Here is a 20858-nt window from a genome sequence, read left to right as displayed (position 1 = left end):
ACAAACAGTAAAGAAATAACCTGTTTGTTTGGGGGATTTTTCTTGTATTTTAAAATCAATTTTTAAAAGTCCTTAAGTTGGGAGAGTAAGAAAGGCTCAAGAGAGGATGGTCATAAATTTATAAGGTCTGTCTTCTATACACACAAAGAACATCCAGCAGCAGCAGGTGGTGTAGATCATCTGTTTTTGGTGGTTTTTTTTTTTTTTGTAAACAGACTGAAGTCTCACAGAAGTAACATCTAGAGGAATTATCCTAGTTTTTCATCTGCAGAGACAGCAACATTCATCAACCAGCAAGCCATACAGGTACACCATATTTTTCAAGTATGTTGTGTCCACTGACTACTGAAAGGTTGTGCGTTCTAAAATTGATCACTAAACATCATTGTCTATGACCCTGGGACAGTTCCTAAAAGCTGCAAGATGGAAAATGCTATTTTTTGTACTGATGTATGGAGGAAGCCACGTTTACTTCTGACACAAGCCTGAGTCCTTTGATAGAGCTTTCCAGAAATGAGGAGGAATACAAGTGATTTACAGCTGTTTTCCCTTCTACTGATACATCATCAGAATATAAAACTGTAATTTCAGCAATAAATAGGAGTCATTATTTAGCAAAAAGTTACAAATACATCTGGTAGATTTATCAAATGAATTGCTGAAACATTGATAGCACTGTTAATGGAAGTTGTTATTAGATGCCTTGGCCCAGGGGAGGGCTGCTTTTATACTACCATCAAAGCAAGCGTTGGATATGAAGTTGTATCCAATTTATTTATAAGCTAATGGCTGTGGATGCTTCAGTCAGTCGATCCAAGCTTTTATTTAAGTGGAAAGTCACAGCATTAGCCTGCTGTAATTTCACATTGCAGCTCAGGTTCCGAGCCTATAAATTAACCACAATGTATCAGCTTCAGAAAGACTGTTCTCAGGAGTATTCATAAACTGCACTTGGAAATCAGAAAAGAGATCTATGCTTAGAAAATCTCAATGTAATTCCTTGCTCCTTCATAGGCCTTTCCACAGGTCCAACCACTTCTCTACCAAAAGAGCTTTGCTGCTCCTGCAGTCACAGAAGCTCCCTCTGTGCAGATGAGGCTTATCATTAAAAATAAAGAAGCTACAGCTGTCACCTGTACTGACACAACCTTATACCCGCTCACCAAGCAAAATGAAACACTGAGGTCCCTGACAGAGATGGATATCCTGAAGGCCTGAGAAGGGTACATCTTCCTGACAGACCTGCCAGCAACAGTGCCACAAAATGTGGACAGTGGGAATACGAGCTGCTCTTCCACCAAGGGCTCACATTCTCTAACAGCAATCACAGAAAGCCAACAAAGCTTGTAACTCATAATATCCCTCTGCTAAGGCTACAGCCCAAATCTGCTGTGCTAAGAAGCATTTCTAACATAGATCTGGCATAGCACTGCCCACATCCTGGCCGTGGAGGGAGCTCAGATATGGCTGCGTGGATCTTGGCTGCATAGGAACGGAGTGTTTGAGGAGATCCAACAGCAGCCTCAATCTGCATAGAGCTCCTGGAAGGAGTTTGGCCCACATCCCTATTGTGATCGTTTAAGCCTAAAGAAAGATTCCCACTCATTGAAAGCCAAATTCTGTAAGCAATGTCATTATCTACAGGCCTGGCATCTATGGCAACAGATGATCAACACTGATTCAATGTCAACTTTTACCAGTAAAGCCAATCTTGGTATGGAGAAATGCAACACAAATAACCGCACAGGACCTGGTCCTCATGCTCCCTGCAGCACAGCAGTCCCTGCACCCACTATGAGAGAGGAGAGAGCTCCACAGTGCTCCAGTAATTACGTTTCTATATTTAGGACACAGTTTTCACATCTGCAGTGATTTAAATTGAGAACTTACTCCTGTTCCTCATTACGACCTGAAAGAGTAGTCAAACCACTGATTCTCAGTATATAACATGAAGGCTGCTCTGAAAAGATATCCACCTCCAACAACAAAAAGCTATTCAGGCAATCCAGCATCTCTGAATCGAATATGAAGATTGGTTAAGTTTAAGCACTTTTTATTCTATCTGCAAGCAGAGATCCTCTAAAGCAAAACAGAGTTCCTGAAACGTATGAGCTCTATGGATCCCTGCAACTGCCGCGGGGCAACGCCGGCACCGCCTCTGCAGCAGCGGCAGCGCGCGGCCGCGGCCCCGGGACCGCTCGGGAAGTGGCTGGGATGGAGCAACGGCTCCCGCGGACCGAGAATGGAAACTTCGATCTTGCGGTGCTCAAAGCCGAGTTCAGCTTTTCCACTGTTCTCTACCCTGCCCGACAAGCGGGCATTCCAATGCAGCCCGGCACCGAGAGGCGCTGGGACGTCGGACGGTACCGCTCCCCGCACCGAGATGCGGGTGAACCCTCCGGGAAGCCTCACACCCCCAGCCGAGCGGGGCCGCTCCCCGCCCCGGGCAGAGATGCTGAGCATCCCTCCTCGCTGTGGACCCCGCACGGTTGAATACCCGTGAGCCGCCCTCTGCCCACCGACTGGGCTCCGCGGGGCTCCCGCATCCCCCGGCCAAGCCGACCCGAGGATGCTAGCACCCCCCGCACTTCGTGCTCATCTCCGCACAACTTCACCGGGACGGCGGCCGCCCCCTCCCCAGCCCCTCGGCACCGCGGCTCCCACCTGGTCGGGCTGCGACGGCGGCGGCGGGTTCCCCCTGCCGCCCGGGTGCGCCGGCTGCTCCTTCATGGCTGTCATCGCAGGATACTCGGCTCCGCTCGCTTGGGCTGCTCTCACCGCCTCTCACTGCCGCTGCGGCCCCGGGCAGCCCTCCCTCGGCGCCAGCCACATGACACCAACCTCCCCTGGAAGTGGCGCGGCGGCAGAGGAGGAGGAGGAAAAATATAAAAGAGGAAGGCGGGCGGGAAGCGCGGAACCACCGCTCCCGCGGGCGGAAATCCCAGCCCCGTGCCGGCTCCGCAGCCGTGCTCCTGCCCTGCTGCTAGGGGACGGCCCCCCAGCACCGCCGAGCGCCCCGCGCCGGGCACCCTCTGCCCTGCCGCCCGCCTCGCTCCACCCGCCGGGGGCCGGCTGCCTCGTCCCGCCGCCGAGCAGCCAGCAGGTGTCACAGCGGTGCCTGCCGGCCTGGGAGAGACTATTCGGCACAGACGGCGCGGGGGCGATGCCCGAACCGCCCCCGGCACTGCCCCGCGGGGACCGGCTCCGCGAGGGCAGCCCTGAGGTTTTAGTGGCAGGACTGCCCTGTGAAACAGATGACACGGTAAGGTGGAAATGCAGCCCAGTACCGTCTTGGCCAGCCCTGCTCTCAAGAGACTGCAAATTAGAATGAAAGCGCTTGATCTGTTTTAACATTATTGCATAGAATTCCCAAGAAAGAGCAGCTCTCGCTGGATGGTAAGCACAGGCAGCAGGAGTAACAAAGACTGCCAGTAAGTTTCAGCCTCTAGTAGGAGCAGGGAGCTGACATGGGACTGAGGAATCACAGACTTATCTATGTGCTCGTATAACCCAGCACTGATCTGACTCCTCCACCAAGCAACAGACACCACTTCTTTTGATGACCCAGTAAAAGTTCTTGAAGGAAAAAAAAAATACCGAGATGAACTTTGGAAGCACTTAAATGAAAGCAAGATAACAACTAATAGGCACCGTTAATTTGTCAAGTGCAGATCGTGTCAAACAAATCTAATCTCTTTCTTCAATAGGATAACAAGCCTGTGGATAGGAAAGCAGTAAATGTCATCTACCCTGATTTAGAAGGGCTTCCAGCATAGTCTTCCAGAACAGCTGTGAGAGGCAGAGGAAAGCTTCACCTCAATAAAACTAAAGTGAGTGTCTACATCTGCCACACAATGGATTGCTTCTGCAAAGTTTTGGGGCCTTCAGCCCTGACAGATAGATAAAAGTCTGTCCGAGCGATACGGTAGGAGAATGGTCTCAATTAATTGACAATCACTTCTTTTTCCTGGCTTCACAATTCCTTGTCAGCTCAATGCTGAGGGCCACCCACATCCTAGTACATGGGACCCACCTTCAGGTACCCGCAGTGCAGACAAGCATTGCTCAGCCCAGTGCCAGCTTGTGTGGCTCTCATCCCTCTACTCAGCTTCTCTTGAAGCCATCCATGCCCCTTCTCACCTCCCCATTTCACATGCCTATTCTTTCTCTCACCATTCATTATTTTCTTTTCTTATCTCTGTACCCTTGCTGCTGTGAGCCCTGTCCCTTTACCTTCTTGCCTTCTGCTGCTATTTCTTTTTGTATAATTGTGCTGTGCACATAAAAAGTGAAAAGGGCAACCAAGAAAACACCTTTTGCACATCGATACCCACTGCTCTGTGTTATTTCTCTCAAGAAGCCTTTGATGAAAATCCTTCATTTGTGTTGGCTGTGTGCTGCAGGGCTCAGGATCTCATTCTTTCTGAGCAATGCATAACAGCCAGAGACTCAGATTTTGCCTGTGGCCTCTAGGTGCTACAGTAATACAAATAATAAGTCTTAGAAACAGGCATGTTCTGATTCATGCTGTTTATGGCACAGGTTTGTTGTAAGTCAGCTAATTACTGAGCCTATCAGAGCCAAAGCACTCTAATGATTTAGGGTTTGAATGGGCATATTTCAAATAGAGACTTCTTTCAGCTTGTTTTTGATGAGATCCATTGTTTTGGAGCTTCTCTATTAATCCAGAGGAAATTCACAATGCATTCTTTGTGAGGCTTTATCACTATAATGGACTGGGATGTGCAGCATGAGTTTCATTACAGACCATGTGTGCTGGTTGTTGGGCATTCATAAATGAACCAGAATTATTTGAAACAAGTATCTAGGGGCTAAGAGACTGGGCTCTAAAACTTCTTAAAATCAAAATCTTTTTTTTATCAATACCTCTGATAACATTTACTCATCCTTTTTGTCATTATTTTTGTGTGCTGGTTCTTTAGATCGTAGCAACGGTGCTTTGGGGATAATGAATTCCCCCACCAGTTTTCAGCTGTGCCCACACCAACTTCTGTTTGGTTGGGTTTCATGTATAATTGTTCAAAATCATTTGACTGGATTGCTTAAAAGAACAATTGCTTTACAGAAAGTAATAGCAACATCTTTGAAACTGGACCCTGGTACTAAACCTAATGCCATATGGGCAAAAGCCACTGCCACACATAGCACTGATGGAAGTTTCTTATGTGCATTTGTGTGCCTTCTAAAGGATTGGGTAAAACAACTGCAGAAGGAACTGGAACTGTGCTCTTGCTAAGTTCTTTGCAGAGTCCTTGTCTTAATTAATGCCACCTGTACTTCTTCCACCTGTACAGTTATGTGACAGCCTGCTTGCCACTTTCTCCATCTTACTTGTCACATGCAACATCAGGATGCAAAAATCAAGGATTTAGCATGAGTATTTTACATCCTACGCAAAGTGAATGTGGAACCCTTAGGAGCCTTATTCACCAGTTAGAAATTACACCATGTGATGACACATTGTATCGATGCAGCAGAGTCATGCAAAGTGCTGATTTTGGACCGCCAGAAGGTGACCTGGGAACTTGGTATGGGATAAGAAAGAGCACACATCCATCGCAACTTGGGAGACATGCTGGGAAATGCAGCATCTGATTTGAAGGCAGATACAGAGTCTGCTGTAAATGAAGCCCTGGCTATCAAGAGGTTTACCTGCAGAGCACACGGCGCAATGAAGACCTCATCCCTTCCTTAGGCTTGGAGGGGATTTTCCAAGGACAAAACCAGGACAAAGGAGAAGTGCTAGTTTTGTTTTCTGCTTATTTTAGATGGCACTCAACACTTCAATATCTGTACAGCTCAGTGAAGATGTAAACACTACTTGCTCACTAATTATAAGCACTGCAATAAAAATTAAAGCCTTCTAAATCTTCTACATTCAATTGACCTATTCCTACACACAGTATCTGCTTTTTTGCCATGAAGTCAACTGGCTGAGATCAAAAGCTCCTTACTCAGCTTCAGCCAAGCACCTCAGGTGTAGATCAGCAGTGCTGCTCAGCATCCCTCAGCCTGAGAAGAAAAGGCTCCAGCCATGCTCCCTGCAGCCTCTGTGCATGCAGCACAGGGCTTTTGAAATCTGTAAGGTCATGGCCTGAGAGTTTCTCTGCAGCTTTTTACCATCAGACTTAATAGAATATACTTGGAATATGGATTTCTGGTTCCTTTTAGAACTTCAGCAACAGGGCTAAAAAAAATCCTTGAAGTTGTCAAAGTGAATTTAAAAATCACAGAATTATGGAATTATTAAGGTTGAAAAGACCTCCAAGACCATTTAGTCTAAGCATCCACCTACCACCAGCACTGCTGGTGAATTTCTGCAAGAGGGAAAAATTTCAGTCACTTTCTGCATTCAGAAATGCATTATATTCTAATGACTGGATCAGTGAAAGGTTATTTTTTTTTGTGAACAAACTGTACTCCCATTTTTCTCTTCTTGTCTTCTTTTAGAAAAACAATCAGTGCAAACTCTGAATTAATACAAATAAATGCAAATGTATTCCAGCAGGACAATTAAAGGACTTATTAAAACTCACATGCAAATATTTCAGCTAAACTCTACAGGAAAAGGAGCATATTTCCAAAAACACCTCTCATTAAGCAGTAAAATGCATAGTCAGCACTCCAGAGTGTTAGAATAAATTGTTCAGAGCAGAAGAGCACAGGAGGCATGATTTCATCCCTTCACGTCACCTAACAATGCACAGTCATAAACCACCACGCTTTCCACAAGAAATAGGGGTGTACAAACACACCCATCTGTTAATCACAGCCTGAAACTCCACAGTCACCATGTGTTACAAGAGCTGCAGACTCTTCCAGGACCTTCCTCTACACCTCATTGGAAGCCACAGCCTAAAGCCAGCTGGGATTCCACAGCACATCCTCACTGCTACTGGGAGGGATTTCATTCATTTCCTACACTCAGAGGAGAGGTTTTGAGTTGCTGCCATTCTGATTAACTTGCTCCATTATATTTTAAAATTATTTCTTCTTACCAATGTTGTAAGCTCTAGTCACCAAATAAAGCAACAAGTGTTATGATGCTAACAATGATCACAAAGCAATTTTCTATAGAGAACTGTATTTCCTTTAAAAGCAAGACATAAGTGCATTTTATGGTGATAATTATAAAAAGTTTTGTTCTAAAAATAATAGCTGTGTCTGGCCACCATAATTCTAAGACCATTTAAAACATTGGCAAAAGAATTGGTTGCCCAGGGAGGTGGTAGAGCCGTTCCTAGAGGTGTTAAAAAAAAAGTTTAGATGTTGTAGTGAGGCATTTGGTTTAGTATGAAATATTGGTGGTAAGTGGGTGGTTGGATTGGATGATCTTGGAGGTCTTCTCCAACCTTGGTGATTCTGTGATTCTAAGTGGAGATCTCTGGGGCCTGTTCTCTGTTCAGTACCCTTAGTTCTGATTAACAGGTACTGAAGGAGTAAATTTTATAATCCTGGAGGACTTATTCACACATCAGAAGGGAGGAGAAAAGATTTTGTACGTAATTATACTACTGAGCTTTTTCCTATAATGTTATTAAAAGATGAAATGGAGCTGTCACAGAACTATATGATAAAAACCTATTCATCCATAACACATGTTATATAACAAAAGCTATCAAACATTTGTATAATAACACACACATATGTTATCCAAGATTTGAATAATACCTTTTTTTTTTTTCCCCAAAAGGGTCTGAAAATGTTTTACAAACTGATATGCAAATTACTCATGCGGAAAGTTATTCATCCATCAAGGAAACACAGCTACAGCCCAAGGCAAAGAAAAGCAGCTATATAATAAAAACAAAACTCTTCAGGAAATGAGGAAAGTATTCTTCAGTCATGAGTGTGAGGAAGATATTTAAAAAAAAGCATGTACATGCATGGGATTTAGGAAGATCCTTCCCTTTAAAATCCTGATTCCTTCACAGAATGTAGTAGGATGTCTCCTGCACTTTGGCAATCACACTAAGTAAAATAAGTATACTTTTACTAAAGTTAAGTACAGTAATAATAGGTATAATCCCCATATTAAATATGAAGAGTATACAATAATTTGATTGAAATACAGCAGTATGATGAAGCCAGCCTCATACTGGAGAACTGGCTCAGGAAAAAAGCATACCGGCATCTTTTGCCAAGACGAAACAGACCATCTGGGGGGACAAAAGGCAAGAGAATCACTGAAAGTCGAACACTGATGGAGAGCTTAGATAAGCTGTGCATACCACAGGGTTTATCCAAGCATAATTTCCCATGGTTTCTTTCCCTGCTTTTGCAACCAAGTGTCTGCAAATAAAAACATAGACCCAGTCCAATGCTGCCATTCGGACTGCAAATGGCTGAATTCTTACTTCAGTCAGAGCTCTGATCCTGATGACCAGACATTTCATTGGGATAACACTAATTTTTTCACAATGTTGTCAACCTGGCAGTCATTATTGCATGTCTTCTCAATAAAGAAGATAGCAGAGATGCTTGAGGGTGCTTACAGAAGTCACAGAGTGTGATTTGAGGCAGAAAATCCTTTCAATGTAATTATCAAGAATCTCTAACTAGAAGCAGACTTTGTATGAAAAATGAAGACGCTGGGAAGATAACATCATTAGAGAATTAAGGGGATGCAGTAAGAAATATTACAGTAATTTTTGGACTATTTTTAACCTTGAGAACTGAATGCAAACCCCAGACTTCCCAATTGTGATGATACTGTCCTCTTGGGAGAGTTACAGATCACCAAATATTGGCACAACAGTACTTGGATTCTAAATAACCACCTAAAATCCAGCCTTAGCACCATTACTCACCTGGAAGCTGCATTCAGAAACCCTCCTGGGATTTCAACAGGCTATTGGGCAGGAGAGGCAGATTAAAAATTGCTGATGCTTCTAACACTGAAGAATCCAGTCACTTTGAGAAAAAAAATGCTGTTAAGGATGAGTGTTATTCTTCACATCACTCCCATAAGCTAAGCTGATACTGCTAAAAAGATAAAGTTACACAGATGAGCAAAAAAGTTGATATTATGAAAGCATGAAACTCTCAGGTGGGCTGTTTGGTTGAGACTCTCATTAAGACTCTGAAGTAGTAATGTGTAAATGCATTGAAAATAAAAAAACGCTGCAAGAACCTGAAGTTTAGGGCACGGTCAACAACATAAACAGCACTATAGAATTAATGGGATATATTGCAAAATTGAGATTTTGCTATAGAAGCGTAATAAACTGTTAAAGAGCAGGAAGAGATAACAGAGGAGGCCTTGCATCTCTGTCATAATATGTATCCTGTCCTGAAGTCTGCAGTTCAGCAAGTCAGAAGGAATTACTTCTGAATGACTCTGAATATAGATAAAAGGTCCACAGCTAAGGGTGCCATACTACTGGAGTCGTTCTTTTCCTATTTAACCCTGAAAACCAAGAATGAAGCTTAATAAAGAGCAATAGGCTAAAGCATACGCAAGCAGCTAAGTCTAGATATATTTTTTTCTGAGAACAAAACCAACTTAAGTTTACAGAAGATAAAGTGATAAGAACACCAGCATTAATTTAACTAGACACCCAGTTAATCTAGCTTCCTTCTTTAACCAGCTAACCGTGGACAAGCAGGAGAAATCCCTGTAGAACTTCACAAACATTGTGCCATGGTCTTCTGATAAGAAAATGAGATTGAGATGAAAACAACATTGCACAGCAGATTGTTAACCTGCACAATGTGTTATCTTTTAATATTTAATTGCCAAAAGGGGAAGCCTTCAATTAGGGCCTTTCTGGGATTTATGTGCAAATCCATTATATTATTTCAGTCATTTGAGAGCATTTTTACAGACACTTACAGCTACAAAACTCAGAGTTAGGAGCTGCAGTGCAAAAGCAGCACAGCAAGATCTCTCTGTGCTCCACGCTGCAGTGAGCTGTGGCCTAAATATGACTCAGCAAAGTAATGCTGTTCCCAAAAAAAGCACATTTAGTCCTGGGATGAATGAAGAGCAGGGCTCATACATATGCCAGCAAAAGATCAGTTGCTTTTCTCAGTAGGAGTCTTTTGGGTCTGTGGTTCATTTTGATCACTGCCCTACAAACACAGGAAGGGAAGCAACAAACATGTCTGAAGAATAGTCAAAGAAACTGTATTTCTAAAGTCTCTTGTCAGAAAAGACAATAATTTCAAGTTCAAGAACAGCAGACAGAGCTCAGAAGCATGTCCTCATTGATAAGGAATTTCATGGAATGATAGAATCATTAAGGTTGGGAAGACCACTAAGAAGATCTAGACCAGCCATCATCCTATCACCACCATACCACTAAAACATGTCACTCAGTTCTACATCCTCCCTTTCCTTGAACACCTCCAGGGATGATGACTTTACCACCTCCCTGAGCACCCCGTTTCAATTCCTTACCACTCTTTCTGAGAATAAATTTTTCCCAGTGTCCAATCTAAACCTCCCCTGGTGCAACTTAAAGCCATTACCTCTGGTCCTATTGCTAATTACCTGGGAGAAGAGGCAAGCCTCACCTTACTACAACCTCCTTTTCAACCAGATCTCAACTGACCAGATACTGTCACAGGACCAGAGGATTTAGGGGAGTTCCTTCAAGCCTTCCATTTCCAAGGTTCCTAGCACCCCATTCCCTCTCACACTCTGCTCTGCGCAGCAGGTGAATATGGTCCTGAATTAACTTCATCCTTAGATTGAAGCATAAATCAATCACTTTACCACATACCTGAAATTAAGCACATGCTTAAGTGCTTTGCACAAAAGCAATATATTTTTAAGCACATACTTTAAAACTCTGCAAACTGTGTCTTTATAGCTTTCCAAAGTCATTACAACGGTGACACAGGTCTAAATTATTGCAGTATGGGAATATAATTGCCTGCTTGTAAAAAAGAGAATGCAGAAAAGGAAAGAAGAATGCAAAAGAATACTGTAAATTTTTATTTAGTGCATTCACATCTTTTTCAGAGTAAAGTGATGAAAATGATAGCCTTTTGCATAACTCTTTTCATAGAGTTATCAAACTCAAACTGTAGGATCCCCAGTGTTCTCCTTGCACACAGGCTATAGCACTGCTGTAAACCTGAGACCAAGCTGTGTGCCTGTCCAAAGTAGCATGACCCAATACAACCAAACATGATTTTAAAACAGAAGGAAAGTGAGAGCTCTCTAAATATTTGAGGGCATTAAACACCATCCCCATGCCCCCCCCCCCCCCCCCCCCCCAAAAAAAAAAAAAAAAAAATTAGGTGCCTCATCATTCTCATCTTGGAAAACAGACTTCCATGTAAAGAAAAGTGTATTTAAACACAAAGATGTAAGCAATCTTTCTCAGTAAGACTATCATCAGATTTCCATGGAAAGTAAGATAGGAAATAGGAGTCATCTAAAATCTTTATCTCAAAATCTGTATCAGAAAATTATTAGTAATTCTAAGTGTCATACAATCGCTGTTAAAAGTGGCATTATCAGTGACACATCATCAAGAAAAAGAATTGCAAAGTCTCAAGAAGACAAAGTAATTTGCAGAATTACAGTAGGCCATCACAGATATGCCAAGATAGGTTGGAGTGATAGAAATGCTGTGTACATTCATGTATTCAACACTCTGAAATAGCACTTAACCACTAGGGTTGGGTCACAATTTGACACCTTTTTTTAACGCATTAAGGAGAGTTATAGATCAAAAATTATTGTTTAATAATACGTCCAAAATGTGACTTTATTCCCTCCACCAACTTGTCCTTGCTTGTTGCTTCTTGACGTACAATTAACAAAAAAATCATGGCTCTAACTGAAGAAAACAAAAGTAACCATTCATTGCTCCATTAAAAATAATAGCTTGAATGTACATTCTGGAGGTCATTAATGATACAGTTTCATTAGTGCTTACACTCCACTAGCCACAGTTAATGATCTGTAGCACCACTTAATAGGAGACAACTACTTGGGCATTCAGAAATAAGTTTGTTCCTAATGTCTGCTTCAGATAATGTTCCAGAGTTAAAGCCTCTTTCAGACTCTAACTGTAGAGTTCCTTTGTTTAGGGAATCTGGGAAAGCTCCAGCCTGGGTCAGCACAGCACTGGAAGTAGCAGGGCTGTTCAGTGGGCATTTCACTGTCCCAGCACTGAGCTTAGCCTCCAAATGCAGAGTTAGGCACTTTATTCCAACAGAAATTGTAAGGCTACAAATGTGAATTGAACTGTTCAGATTGAAGAGGCCTCCAGCTTAGTATAGCAGTTTTTGGTTTTTTTTTTAATGTACATGACCAAAGCAGTAATTTATAGCAGTTAATCTGAAACCATTTGATGTGATGTACACGTTAAATGTGCAATATGCAGCTCATTTAAAATGGAAAATAAGACTTCAGGCTCAGTCTCCAAGTGAAGCTCAACAGTCATTAAATGTGGGGCACAGGAGCAGCTCCATGCCCTCTTGCTGCATTGGTATCTCTGGGATGCTGAAAGCATTTCACAGCTTTCACTTGCTGCCATGCATATAAACTACTGTATGAGTCCCTTCTACCAGCCATCCCGTTGTGCCAAATCTTTGACTTTTATACCCAAAGACAGAACAGGTGGGGTGAAAAGTAGTGATTTCCCAGCACAAGAAAAATCATTAATTGCTCACTTACAGTGATAAAAGGATACTTACTGCAGGATTTAACTGACAGCTATTTCAAACCCAAGTTGGATATAAGTGATAACAGAAGCACTTTTGGTTCTAAAAGAACCAGTAGCATGCCTGGAGTGTGCTGAGGTCATAACATCTCTGCAGAGCCATTCAAGGCTTTGTAAGTTTTACACCCAAGCCCACCTGGCAATCTGGAAAGAGCACCCTGTTAGGGTCATGGGAGGGGGAAGCAAAGCTGTTTTATCTTCTTCATCTTCCCCTAAGAATACATTCCCTTAGTCACAAGAGGAGAACAAAAAGAGAGGAAAATAACAGAACTGAAAGAGCACTAACATTTCAAATTCTCTTTAAGAGCTTATCCGCTAGATCAATAACCAAATGAGAAGTGGAGACTGTACAGTTCAGAGGCAGTTTTGCGAGCTTTCTAACAAGACAAGCTGTCTGCTGGGTCTGCCTCTGTGGCAACTGAAGGTAGCTCACTTTTGTTAAAACTTTATCATTCCTCACTTCTAGGGGAAAAATAAATACAACAACACATGCTCCTCTTCAAGGTACGTGCTCAGTGTATTTGTTCTGTAGTATTACAAATGCCAAATATTGAGCCTGTTTTGCTGTCCTTGTGTATTTCTGGCAATCGTTTTACATCTCTGTAAATCAGGCAAGATATGCATTTATGCTAACACACTTACTGTGTGAATCACAAAAGGTGAAAACCAGGAGATAATCAAACCCACAATATATAGCCATTACTCTTTCTAAATTTCTGTTAACCCCTATTTTTTTCCATATTTGAAAATTATTGTTTGTTGGTAGAGAGTGTCATCTCCAAATTGAAAAAGAAGAACAAAATAGAAGCAAGCCTTTCTTTGAGGAGCATGTCAAAAAGGTCAATCATTTTATATTTCCATATAAAGAAGTGGCTAACACAGCTCCAGCTTTATGAAAGCACATTTGCCTTGGATAAATCATTATCTACCACAAGAAAATAACTCCTAATACAGAATGCAACTGATAACTTGAATACAGGACATATTACAGAGGGTACAAAAAGGAACTTTTGTTTTTTATGCAATATCTGAGTAAAAAGGCAACAAAAAAGCAGCCTCAAGTGGATGAAACCCATCGACAATATTGTAAAAAAAGAAAAAAAAATTACCATTTATCTACTGTTTCATAGCAGTTCTAAAGGATACAGCAGCAATGATATGTTCTAGGTAAACTCAGGAGAGCTGTCCTGATAGATTTGTATATCATGGAAAAGCAATGTGCCAAACTTCAGCCATCTGTATTTCCGTACAAAAATCAGGAAAAAAAAAAAAATGCTTCACAGTTTTACTGTAACCCATCTTTAAGACTTATAGCAACAGACATGTAAAAAAAGGAAAGCACAAAGATTAGAAAATGCAGATTTACATTACCCTGCCATCAGACTCTTGATCAGCCTTCACATTGTGGTGTTTGTGAGGAAAGCCTCTGCTACAGAAACTGAAATCACCTACACTGGCAGCTCTGCTGGGGGTGGCACAGTCCTGTCAGGAGGCACTGTGCGGAGCTTCAGCTGGTGCTGGACCTGAGATGCCATCTCAGACACTTCTGGCCTCCTGCACAGGAGCTTGCAGAGTTGGCACAAAAGGAAAGACAATCCCAGAAATAGTGAATTACCACCTTCTTTTCTTTTTCTTTTTTTGGCCTTTGGAAACTCTTTGTGACATCATTTCTCCATTTTTTGATCAGATTGGATTCTCTCTCTCTCTTCTCCCTTTACAATTTTTTTCCTTCTCCACAAAGGGCATATCCCTTCTCAGCATACAATGGTAATAGCTGTGATGATGCTGTGTTTCCTCTCCTTAGTCTCAGGGTTGAGGCTCCAAGATACACTAAAACAGTAAATGAGACATCTATTCTGCCCCAGGAGTATTTCTTAATTAATTTTCTGACCTACTATTTAACAGGAAAAATCCCCTCCCAAGGTTTAACTCTAACACTGAAAGTAACATTCACCTACAACATTCACGTAAAGTGTTGCAGCAAGCACTAACATCTTGTCATCTTATCAATGATCATCATTCAGGAATCAATCCCTTAAACCAAGTGGAACTAAGCAACATATAGGAAAAAAAAAAGTCAAGACTTTGCACTTAAAAAAAATCATTAGTGTGTCATTAAAGATCATGAATTTTATGTACATTAGACTGAGAGTTATAGCATTAAACACCTAATAGCTGCAGATGTTAGATGCACTTACTTTCAAAGGCGAAATCAGCAAACAAAGTCACACATGCCTTCATTCCCAAAAATCAATCCACATTCCCTAAAACAATAACCATCTTCACTGGTCTTTCAAAAATACTGAAAATGTTCTAGAACCAGCAGTGGATCTGAGTCTGCTCTAGAGGTCAAACATAAGAGCAAGCTCTCTCCACCGATTCAGTGCTTGCCATGTAACTAGAGCAACCTCTCATCCAAAGAAACATATTGTACTTGTTAATTCCAGGAGGAAATACTCAAAAATTAGTATATTTTAGTATTTCCATTTTTCCATTTTTCAATGAATTCAGTTAGTATACTTCATTTCATATAATTTGCATTAATAACCTGATCCACATTTTTTCCTATCTTTAACACTTCTTTTATACATTTCTTTAATTGCTCAGAAACATGCTAGAAATCCACACACCTTTGACTTCAGCTTGGGGCTCTGCAAGAGAAGAGTCTGTGCAGCAAGGAACAGCATCCATTCTGACACCCTACCCCTATAAAACAGATGAACTAGAGTAAGCTGACATTGGGGTCTTTGCCTGCTTAACTATTTAACACTTTAACACCTTTAACAGGTGAGTCTCACACATCTGATCCCAGCTATGTTAGCTCCTGTAGTGCTAACAGCCAGCACAGCTTCTGCAAATCACTGCCTCTTTATGGGCTCAAAACCAGGCCATGATGGACTCATGGCACTGCATTTGGTTGCTCCCATTGCACAGCTGGGTTGGCATCACATGGCTATGACCCATCTCAATCACACTCAGCCCTAAATGCTGAGAAAAGGAAAACCTGTGTTGACCCTGCTCAAGTTTTATCCTTGATAACACATTCCATATTTTCAAAATGTTCCCTCTCCTGGTTTTGGTCTTTTGCAGCTAATCTGATCAATAATTATATATAATCAGTCCCCAACATTAGCAGAGCAGAGAGGCTGATCCCTCCAAGACTGGGCACAATTGATCTTATAAACTTGTAGAGATCCTGAAAATGTGCAGAGGATTTGCAGAGGAAAACTGTGTTGTGGAAACAATGAGTCAATATGAGTCACTCATTACAGAACAACACTAAAATATCATTAAATCCTAATAAAGAATGACACCACTAAAATACTTAATCTGAAAGCAATTCTCATTTCCCAGAGAAAATTTAACAAATGGGCATTTGACAACGAGATGAAATGAATACTACACACCACAGCATTTAAATAAACTTGCCAAAAAAATCACAAGTTTCTGGTATTATTGCATGAAGAATTCCAATAAGAACCCTGAAATACACTATTGCAAAGTAATGTTTACTATTAATTTTATGAAACTTTCTTTCCTGTTTCAAGTGTTATCATCTCCATGAGCTGTTTTTTTTCTCAGTTCAGAACAGTCACCCAAGGTGACAGTATAAAAATGAACAATTATTTCACACATTTTACTTTTCAAGGGAAACATTTACAGCATTGAGTGTGAAAAGGTGTGACTTCTTGTTCCAAATTTAAACTATCCAAAAACAAGGATTTCAAAACCAGTTGTGATACCAAAGCATCACATCCCTGGCACTTTCCATATAACCCTTAGAAAAAAAATAATTTGCACTTCTACTGAATCCAGTTATCTTTTTTTCTTTCTTACATGGTAAAGCACAAGGACTCAAGTTAGCACATTTTTCTTTGGTTTTAAAACTCAAGGTTTTAATTGTGATAGGGAAACTCAGATTTGACATTCTAAGCAATAGCTTTATATGAGATCAAAGAGACGTGTGTAAAGCGTACCATCACATCTGCCTCTCCTGCATAGACTTTGGCCATATTTACTGTGGTAAGTTTGAAAATTCACCAAAGAAATCACTCTTCTTTTTTTAATTGAATCATCCCACTCACTTATTCCCAGAAACATGACGATCCCTACTGATTTTTGTTAGACAGATGAGGAAAGGTGATAGCATCCTCTTGCTATAAATTAATTTCAAAGAACTTCATAATACGATCTTGTATGACTTTTAAGATAAGAAATACATACATAATCTCTGTTTATAAAGATTCAAACAGAAGGAGCAAAGAAGATAAAATTAAATAAAAAAAATAAAGTTTAGCAATTTTTTTTATTAACTGAAATAATTAAATTTGAAATAATATTGTAGGAATATCCCTGTGAAACAGAATGAAGATTAGTTCATCATGGCTACTATAATGAGGAAGAAGGGGTACACTTAGTGACTTCCAGCTCTAGCATCCTAGCAATAGTTAACAGATAATGAAAATATGCCTTGAATCAGTCTTGGACACCTTCCATTAGCATATACTTTTTATTCTCTGATTTAAAATAAAATGTGTTAAAGTATTAAACTTGCCAAAATCAACAGCCTATTTAAACTACTTCTCAAAGTTATTTACTATCTCTTATCATTAGGAACTCATTACAGAAACTCTTCAACAAAGTTTAAAACTCTTTTAATGTTTAATTGCATCTTCGATCATTAATTAAATCTGCAGATAACTTTTTAAATCTTAATTCTCTCATTTCGGTTTGAAATGCAGTTCTCACTCAATAAATTTTATTTTATTGCATATACAAGGCCCATGTATTGATGAACCTTTTAAAGGAAATCTACAGCTCAATCAGAATAAAATTATATTTACCTACTATATCATAGTATGAGAAATGAAAGCCGACTTTGCATCTGAAATTTTTAGTTCCATAGAAATACTTTCTTAAGATTTATTATTTATATATTTTATAAAATAAGAAGACTTTTCATTTCTAAATATCTACTACAAAAGCACACCAGAAGCCATTTCTTAAAATTAAAAATAATGATAATTTCATATCATGCCTAGGAGCTCTCAATAATAGTCATACTGCCCAAAACACTGCATGGCTCTGTGTCTTACACTTCAAACTGTTCAGACCTGGGGCAGAAAATCTGTTGTTCATCTTCTCTACAACCCTTAGAGCAACTGGACTTCTCTGCTGACATCACAATTCAGTGATCCCAATGACCAATGTTGTGCCAATGCTGCATCAAACACTCAGTAAACTTCCCAAGAACCCACATTTTAATCTAGGGGAGCTGTTGAGATTGTTAGTGAGAAACACAAAATTATTGTTTTCTTTGTCCACTGCACAAAACAAGAAGGAAAGAGCCCAAAGAAAACATCTAAATATTCAAAGGTTTTTATTCAGCTGGGAACACCTCATGTAAAGCAATTCCTGTCCCTGATGTTCTGCAAGGTGCTTATTCGTTTTCACTCCTGGCATCCCCAGAGATTGATGTGGAACATTACCCAACAGTAAAACATTGGCATTTCATGTCTCCTATACTGAAATAAACACACTTCTCTTCTGGTTTAAATTATATCTGCTGTGCTTCCACAGACACATTGCAACTGAAGAAAAATGATCCTGACGTTATTAGGTCTTGGAAGGGTGGAAAACTGACGGGTCTGACTGAGTGGCAGAACAAGCTCATGAACTCTGTGTTTATGAATGTATAACTCATTCTGCAATGGATTCCTCAAACTGTAGTGTGGGAATCTTTCTAACAGAATTAATTCAGGTCAGTAACATGAGGAACAAGCAAAAAACATTTTTTTTTGAGAAATAACATTTACCATGGACTTTTTTTAAAAAAGCATCACTCATAACACTTTTCTGCTTCACATCCTTTTACTTCTTTATCTTTTCAAATATGTGTAATTTGAATAGTCTTATCTAATACTTGATTATTTTATGTTACTTTACTTCCAGAATGGGACTATTTTTTCTAGTATTGTTTATTCAGAGAGGCTTAACAGATATGAAAATTCCAGAAGTCACAAATCTGTACTTACATCCTTTTAAAAAACATAACTACCAAATCTATTTATGAATTGATGCCATTCTATTAAGCCTACATATAACATAATGAAAAATCAGAAGTATTACGGCTAGCTTGAAGGAGATAGGGAAGAGGAAGATCAAGCTGTCAATAATATTCCTAGAGATCAAGATGCACAGAAAGACAGACTGCTTTCTAATCTCTGAAATGTTGAGTTATGGAATCACACAATCATCAGGGTTGGAAAAGATCTTCAAGATCACCAACATCCAACCAGCAAAACCAAGTCCCACCACTAAACCATGTCCATAAGGAGCAGATCCACACTTCTCTTCAATACCTTCAAAGATGGTAAGTCCAACACTTCTCTGGGCAGCCTGTTCCAATGCTTTGTGAAGAAATTCTTTCTAATGTCTACTCTGAATCTCCCCTAACACAAACTGAGGCTGCTTCTTCACATCCTATCACTGCCTGAGAAAAGAGGTTGAAAACACTTTTCTCATTGCAACTTGCAGCCTCCTTTGCAGAGAGCAATTAGGTCTCCCCTCAGCCTCTTCTCCAGACAGGAGAGTTAGGGTTAGAAATTGAACTATTTGCTTCATGCATCACTTGAGAACGAAACTAATTTATCACATTTCAGCAAATACCAGCTGATACTGAGTATTAGGTTGGCCCTGATGTTTTTTCACTTGCCTACTTAAGTGGTGCAATACTTAAAGATGGACTCTGCACTGTTTAAAGACGGACCTTGTATTTATGCTTATACTTTGAGGATTTGTCATTGTTGTAATTCCCAGCAAATTCTAGCAATATTTTCAGTATTTCTACTACAGGCTGAGAAGTTAGTAGGAAGACTTTTGGAACATCCAACATGAAATAATCCTCTGACTGTTATTTGGCTGTTGGTTTGGGTTGGCTTTTTTTGTTTGTATGCTTTGTTTTAAATAAAGAGGCTGCACAGCCAACTCCAAGGGATTCCAATTTCTATTCACATATTCATACGAAATTCATTTGTCCATCTTTACCAAAATATATTTGGAAAAAACAGCTCTTCTATTTCAGGCAGATAAACAGCTGACATGCTATATTTTATGGGAATTAGTTTGAAGACAGACACAGACAGTTTTGTTAGAGAAGAACTTGAAGAATTCTTCAGTGTTAGATAAAGACATAGTAAATACAATGGGCTCTTTTGGATGTGTTCTTTCACAAATACTTTACTGATAGATTTATTATTCCTTATTCTCTACGCAAAAGGCTCCATGACTGATAAGGAAAATGGCACCATGGGCATCTCAGTCTAAGCTTTTTTCTTCGTTCTAGGAGCACCTCTACTATACTATGTAATAAAAAGGATTTTAGACAATTCCACCTATTTTGGCAACTACACAATTTTAAGATTTTTTTTAGCAACTTCATAACTCATTCTCAAGCTTAGTGGATTTTAATAGAAATAGCAAATGGTTCACTGAGAAACATAAAAATGTTTGCTGTTTTGTACTGCTAAATCCCTGTTGCTTTTGAAGAACTTCTGGCTGTGTACTCAAACATTATCACTGCCCTTTCTTTGTTCATTTACACCACAGCTGAGGACTTAACAGAAGGGATGTTCTGATTAACACACTTTGTGCTCCTCCTATATTCTAACTTGACTGCTTTTATGAATCCCTTGTGCTATTTTTTCCTTGACCTCACTTTTCAAATGAGGAAGATGGCTTATCAACAGCTCCCAAATTGCTGATTCATCTGTCTCTGATACACAGCCTTACACCACTTGTATCGTTTATCATCAGTCATTAAACCATACAGATTCCAGGTGTTGTAGCAGTGCTTTGTTTTGGAGAAATAAACAATTTATTTTCAAAACCAGTAACGACTAGGACCTGCCCTGACTAAGAAATAGCATTTTCTCAGAGGTGGTGTCTGACAAGTAAACCATACTTGCCCTGACTAAGAAATAGCATTTTCTCAGAGGTGGTGTCTGACAAGTAAACCATACTAATTTCCTAAGATCTTTTTTACTTCATTATGGATTATTAAGAGATTAACATTTAATCCATTCTAACATATAAATATTGAGGGTACGGATAAAATATTTAATCTTGTTCCACTGGGTCAATTATTTTCCACCA

At 40.1% G+C, this 20858-nt stretch overlaps 1 protein-coding gene across 2 annotated transcripts in view; it reads right to left on the bottom strand.

The window, feature by feature from the left end:
- DPP10 (dipeptidyl peptidase like 10) overlaps window positions 1-20858 on the bottom strand; it is a 350176-nt gene that overhangs the window by 185269 nt on the left and 144049 nt on the right. The window contains exon 1 of one of the 2 annotated variants that reach the window (XM_042877725.1): window positions 2665-2937. The exons of the other annotated variant lie outside the window; for it this stretch is intronic. Coding sequence (XP_042733659.1) covers window positions 2665-2739 — 75 coding nt within the window. The 5' untranslated portion in view covers window positions 2740-2937. Of the gene's footprint in view, window positions 1-2664; window positions 2938-20858 lie in introns of those variants that run through there. 2 annotated transcript variants of the gene reach the window in all.

Source organism: Lagopus leucura, unplaced genomic scaffold (assembly GCF_019238085.1).
Source record: "Lagopus leucura isolate 7727_CA_CO unplaced genomic scaffold, USGS_WTPT01 Super-Scaffold_100019, whole genome shotgun sequence".
Classification (NCBI taxonomy): domain Eukaryota; kingdom Metazoa; phylum Chordata; class Aves; order Galliformes; family Phasianidae; genus Lagopus; species Lagopus leucura.
Note: the sequence above shows the minus strand (reverse complement) of the source record. Positions and strands in the feature narration are given on the sequence as shown.